Source organism: Poecilia reticulata, linkage group LG16, assembly GCF_000633615.1.
Source record: "Poecilia reticulata strain Guanapo linkage group LG16, Guppy_female_1.0+MT, whole genome shotgun sequence".
Classification (NCBI taxonomy): domain Eukaryota; kingdom Metazoa; phylum Chordata; class Actinopteri; order Cyprinodontiformes; family Poeciliidae; genus Poecilia; species Poecilia reticulata.
This window is the reverse complement of record NC_024346.1, coordinates 17846572-17853353: the sequence shown is the minus strand read 5'-3', so window position 1 is coordinate 17853353 and position 6782 is coordinate 17846572. Positions and strand designations below refer to the sequence as shown.

The window sequence follows — 6782 nt, the reverse complement described above, 5'->3', positions numbered from 1 at the left end:
ATTTAATTTAATTTAATTTAATTTAATTTAATTTAATTTAATTTAATTTAATTTAATTTAATTTAATTTAATTTAATTTAATTTAATTTAATTTACTTACTTATCAATGGGTTTAAAGCGCATTTTATTTGTTTTTAAATATTTCTGACAGGAACGCTTGCCATTTACTTCTCATAAGTGGGGCGAAGACCGAATAAAAGCAAAAGAGGCGCACAACTTTTCGGAAAGTTAAACTGAAATAAAGCGATGACTAGTAAAAGAACAAACTGTCTTAAAATCTCATTTTAGCAGCTCCGGGACAGCAAGTCAGAGCCTTAATACAGTTTTTGTCCCCTTTTTCCCTTATTTTAATAATCACACTGGGTTAATAAGAAGGCATGATTTTGCTCCTTTTTCATTTAGCACGCACATTTGACTTAATGTAATTAAATCTAAATAAATAAATAAATAAATAAATAAATAAATAAATAAATAAATAAATAAATAAATAAATAAACAGGGTTCTAAATGTTGCTTTGTGCCTTTACTTTACTACCATAAATCTTCTGTCTCATTTTACAGATTTATCAAATTCGATAACTATAATAGGTGCAACCTGAACAGTTCATTTCAAATAAGTTGAAATGAACTGTTCATTTCAACTTACGCGAGCTGCACGGAACCAACGCAGCTCGCGTAAGGCATACTGTCCATGTTGTATCAGAAAACTATAACTTTAAGGCAATCAGAGCTTTTTGTTTCTTTTCTTTTTTAGGTTTTACTCATAAATGTCAAGATATTGTAAATTACAATGACGAATGTTTAGCAGCACACACAAAAATGAAGTTATCCTAAATTTTTCCCCCCTATACAGATCTGACAGACTTTTGTGCTCAAAAAGCAACCCTGCATGCGCAAAGAGACCATGTGTGACGCATGCGCCTATTACCGCTCTGCGCGTGATGACAAATAAAAATGGATTTGTTTGGGGCAAATAGGCCGTGTCCAAGGGTTTACATCGGGGCGTTGCGAACAGAGAGAGCGTGGCAGCCTCCTCTCTGCAAATACCCCCTGTTATTCATAGCTCATGACCGTCTGCATTGAACATGAAGCTCAAGCTTTGTCATGACCGTGTAAATAATCGTCATGCAGTTTTTCCAGACGTTCACATAAAAAAAAAAAAAAAACACTTTCCATTAGAGTTGAAATTTTTCAACGGTCAGAAAACTCCAGATATAGTTCATTTTAAAGGTGAATAAAAAGACAAACACTGACAGCAGTTGTTGCGTGAAGTTTGTCACGCAGTTTTGGGTGTCCTGAAAGAACTGTTGCGGCAAGCAACAAAGTAGATATAAACTTGTCAGTACAATCCACTGCCATTTTGACCATTAGAACATGCAGCCTAATTCCGGTGACTCTTCGCAGCTTGATTGGTCTATAAATAGGCGGAGGCGCTATTCACTCTGTCTGTTCCAGATATATTTTACCCATGAGCGACTCACATTAGTCACATTTTCGCCTTGATGCTCAGATTTAAAAAAGACGCCGGGGGTGAAGGTGAGGGTGAAGGTAAGGGCTGGGATTTTGAACAAAAACGTAAAAAGCTTGTCGTGAAGCTGCCCATTGTGTCGTGATTACGTGGAAATCAGACAGAAGCAACCCTGACAGGAGATCCGCGTGCGAATTCACGAGACCAAGTCCAATATGCTCCAAAACTCTCTGCGGTTTCCCGTTCCTATATGCGAAGGCCGGCTTTTTGCAGCTGAAAAACTATTTGACTCATATAGCCAACACACGTCGAGACGTAGGCTATTTGTCATATTGTGCCAGTGGTCACATGGCTTTGGCCCTCAGGAATGGATGGAGATGGATCCCCCACGTCAGCTTGTACGTCTAAGGCTTTCTGCTCCAGCAGTCTGTCTCAAAGTGGCTGGAGCGCAGCGTCGCGCAGGAACAATGCGAGGATTATTGCCGTAGAACGACCCCAGCAGCAGAATATGGATTTTGATGAACGGATGCCTGGTTCCAGTATGTATCTACCAAGCTGCACTTATTACGTCTCCGGAGCGGACTTCTCGGGTCTCCCTCACTATTTAACCCAGAACCAGTCCTCCTGCCCCGTCACTTACTCGTACCAGTCCTCAGCGCTCACACAGGTTCCGTCAGTGAGAGACGTGGCTTTCAGAGACTATGGCATTGACGCTTCCAGTAAATGGCACCACACCAGGGGGAGTCTCTCGCACTGCTACGCCGAGGACGTCGCGCACCGGGACGGCTGGGCAGCCCCCACCTCCAGGGGGCCAGAGATCCTGGTGAAAGGCGGACACTCCGGCTCCTCGAACCCGACCCCGGGATTCTGCGGTAACGTCGGCAGGAACGGCGTCTTGCCGCAGGCGTTCGATCAGTTCTTTGACACGGCGTACGGGAGCGGGGCGGGCGGCGCCGCTCCGGCTGCAGCGGACTCAGACAGAGGCGGCAAAACGAGCCCGGCTCAGGCTCACCCGGGGTCGGACACAGCGGAGAGCTGCAGCCCGGAGTCACCATCCGGCCACAGCGAGGAGAAGCAGAGCAGGAGCGGCAGCAGTGAGTGAGGAGGACGAAGAAGAAGAGAGAGAGAAAAAATCTAACTCTGCTGCATGCTCTTAAAGCTTTTTATATGCAGTTTTATAAGCACGCAAGGTTTATGGAGGTCTCGGTAACAAAACTATGTTATAAACTACAACATCACGTGCTTGGAATTAAAATTGGCCGAGAAGACATTGGCGTAAAGTTTGACTTAAGATTTTTGAGAAAGATTTCTATTTTTTTTCTCGCAAAACATGTGCCTTTTACAGCTCATTTCCCTGTAAAAACGTGTATTTTATTGTTTTGTGTAACTGAAAGTCAATGGGATGTGCATGTCATGTAAAAAAGCCGCCATATAAAATTTGCTATGGGTGGCCGCGGTATAAATAATCTTCACTGAGCTGAAATAAATTTGGTAAATTGCTTTTCTGATAGCCTGAATTGCAACAGCTTCATGACTAAAATGCACGATAGATCTCTTTGTTTATGTTGTCTATAATCAATTTTTAAGTTGGATTAATTGTTTTAAAAAAAAATAAGTTTGCGTGTTCAGTATGGTTTCTGAGCTCCCGATATGCCTAAGATGCTTGACTCTCAGGTGCAATCTTTATTTACGCATGTTGCTCCTGCAGGCCTGAGAACAGGGGGAGACACTTGAACTCCAAAAGTCATGTACTGCAGGATCACCATGGTCACCCGTGGTCATGTCGAAAGAAGCAGCCCGATAATTTCACGTTATTGCCATTGGACTAATCAATGGTTTTGACTATATATTTTTTCTTATTGTTGTGTTCTAGGTGGCCAGAGGACACGCAAAAAGAGGTGCCCGTACACAAAGTACCAGATCAGGGAGCTGGAGAGGGAGTTCTTCTTCAGCGTTTACATCAACAAGGAGAAGCGACTGCAGCTCTCCCGGATGCTTAATCTGACGGACCGCCAGGTTAAAATCTGGTTTCAGAACAGGAGGATGAAAGAGAAGAAACTGAACAGAGACCGTTTACAGTACTACAGCACAAACCCTCTGCTCTGAAAAAGTCCCAAACAAAAACAAAACAAAGACTGCTGCCGAGCGCCCTCACACCAAATCAGGACAAAGGACTTGTTTTTATCTTTATTGTTTTGAAAATCTAAAAATCTTTAAATATCTTTAAATAATCCGGAGCTCTGTATTATTATTATTATTATTATTATTATTATTATTATTATTATTATTATTATTATTATTATTATTATTATTATTATTATTATTATTATTATTAAGGTTATGTAGGCACAGAAAAATGAAACCAAATTACTGTAATTTTCTAAAAAAAAATAAAAAACTTTTTTACCCCATAGAAATAAGACTACAAATATTTTTGCAATGTCTCAATTATTTTTATTTTATTTTATTTTATTTTATTTTATTTTATTTTATTTTATTTTATTTTATTTTATTTTATTTTTCCCCTTTACGGAAATTACGCACGCACTTTCGGGTTTCTCAAACAAAACTTTGGCCGTCATGGTTCCCACTCCCCGCCCTCCGCCCGTCGTAACCAGAAACCGTTGTATATGCTTTGGAGTCATAACAGTCCTCATTATGATAAAGTTGATAGTGGTCATTCGACGGAGTTTTTTTTTTCTTCTTCTTCTCCTTTTTTTTATTTTATTTATCTAATTGTGTTTAAATGTCCTTAAATTCTGAGCCATAAACGTGGGTAATTTTTCAGCTTCCTGCAAAAGGGCAAACCACTGATGAATTAGGTCAATATCTCCAAGTGAAACATAATCTGATCTGTTTTTATGCCCAAGCACGCAGCTCGCGGATGGTATCACGGTCATGATAGGTCTGATGTTAGTGAAACAGGAGTCGCTGCAATTATTATCTGATACCTGTTAAAAAAGACTCCCTTGATTTGCTAGGGGCGGAAGAGGAAAAGCTTATGTTTGATATAGCATGCTTGTTAAGATCACTTTGATTCGGATACATGCACACCTTTTGTTTTTAAATATGCTCACAATAAACGGCGCTGGAGCAAAAATATGTGGCTAAAATGGTGTAATTTAGATGTGAGAAGACGACAGTTTTACTCTTTCGGACATATTGACAAAGGTTAATCAAAAATAGATTGATTTATCCATCATTATCAATATTTGCCTCCACCAACTTTGGATGTGGAGCACGACGGCCTTTTTAAACTTCGTCAGGGAGACGACCATGTGATTGACAACAACTAAAGCTTCGTATAGACCACCAGTCTCCTGAAAACAACTTGAATAAGCTAGTAAAGGTCCTGAATGAATGTGTCTTTACACCGTGCACCCAGTGATCATAGTAGGAACAGAAAGGGCGGTAAATAAATGAAAACCACTGCCATGATTTTTAAAATATTTCTTCATTTGTCTACACTATTGGGGAGAAACCCGTTTACAATTAATAAATAAATTAATTCATTTCAGTCCAGATGTGTAAAACGTGGGTCTATGCAGACAGCTTTATTTCCACCGCCGGGCCCCTGAAAACAACCCGAATGGCCTGTCATAAGCTAATAAGGGTCCTGGATGAGGGCTTCACCTACACCGAGCATCCTGTTGGGCTCCCAGGAATTCCACTTTGATTGCTGCACATCCTCCCAGTTGCTCCAGTAACTTGGCCATAAAAGGGCGGATTCGTCTGGACCATTTGGAGTGCAGTGCCATAAAACGTCTGAGACCAAGGTTATTAACTAGGACTTTACAGGAGGAGGCTGAAAAAGCATTGAAACGTGTGTTAGCGGACCTTCCCTTAGTCATTTGTTGCAGCATCTCACCACCTATGGTGGGAATGCTCATGCTACGCTTTTTGTTGTTGTTGTCGTGAGTCGAGACCGCCTCTTACCACTGGGGGGCGCGCCTCAGATCAATGTCATTGCCGTGAATTGAGATTTCATACGTAAGAAGTTGGGGACTGCAGCTCTCAGATGCCTGTAGAGTATGTTGCCACCAAAGGATTTAATGAAGGTAGGCCAAGGAATATTATCATGTGCTTGTTTTTACGACACGATGACTTTTGCTAGGTGATTTAAGAGAGAGCCATCCCAGAACATGTCCATGTGAGAGTCACAAATCTGAAGGCGCTGTGTTTCATGTAATAGTATGATTTAATGGAGGCATTGCAGGAATACAACCAACAGATATTTTCTAACGGAAACATTTACTTTTGAGCAGCATACGTAATGTTAAGGCATGTTTAGTTGTGGTCATAAATAACATTTGTAAGAGGAGCTGGTTTTCTACTTCAAATGTAGAATTTATTTAAATATATATATTTTTTATTTTTATTTTTGACACTTCTTGGTCACTTTGAAGCCGTTACGTGTGCGTGCATTCAGACACCAAGATGGTATTTTTGTACAGTCTCTAACTGCCCCTTTACAACAACAAAATAAATAAAATAATAAAATAAAATAAAACTTTGCCTATACAGTATGTTTTATGAGAGAAGTGATTCAATGATAATAAAAAGAGCATACTGAAACATGACAGGAAATAATCCGCCGGGGGGGTTAATGGATATTTTCTTCTTCGCTGTTTGACTGGAGCAGGTCTGACGCCATATAAAACCGGGGGCTCTTATTTCTAGACTTTACGGCTCCAGACTTTAAGGGGGGAGATAGACGTGACCGCGGTGGAGTATTTCAGGGCAAAGCCCATCTTCAGAAACGTTTCTGGCTCGCACTAAATCTGCAGGCCTGTGTTTTAAACAACAATTCAGCTGTGAATGGGTTTTCTCTAAAGGAGGTGTGTGTGTGTGTGTGTGTGTGTGTGTGTGTGTGTGTGTGTGTGTGTGTGTGTGTGTGTGTGTGGTGTGTGTGTGTGGGCCTTTTGTTTTTTTGTTTTTTCTTCTTCAACTGAAACAATCCAGGAAAACGGTCAATGTTTACTGGTTGTGTGTGTAACAGCCGAGGTGAGCATCACGTGAATTGATCCGTGACAGATGTTTAAAGTGGAATTATGCTAAAAAAAACTTAAAAAAAAACCATTCTGAACATACAAATCAACGTGGAATACAAATTTTTTTTCTACTTAACGTAATTTCCTTATTTTATTATTAATTAATTATCCTAAGAAGAAGCCTTTGTAACCTTTCAGTACAAAGTAAATTAATCAATTATGAAATTCATATAGATAGATAGATAGATAGATAGATAGATAGATAGATAGATAGATAGATAGATAGATAGATAGATAGATAGATAGATAGATAGATAGATAGA

At 39.9% G+C, this 6782-nt stretch overlaps 1 protein-coding gene across 1 annotated transcript; it reads left to right on the top strand.

The window, feature by feature from the left end:
- The first annotated feature begins 829 nt into the window (after positions 1 to 829).
- Positions 830 to 3700, top strand: hoxa11b (homeobox A11b). Its single transcript, XM_008432499.2, has 2 exons — positions 830 to 2562; positions 3342 to 3700. The coding sequence occupies exons 1-2, from the start codon at positions 1836 to 1838 to the stop codon at positions 3572 to 3574; spliced, it is 960 nt and encodes a 319-aa protein (XP_008430721.1). The 5' UTR covers positions 830 to 1835; the 3' UTR covers positions 3575 to 3700.
- The last annotated feature ends 3082 nt before the right edge of the window (positions 3701 to 6782 follow it).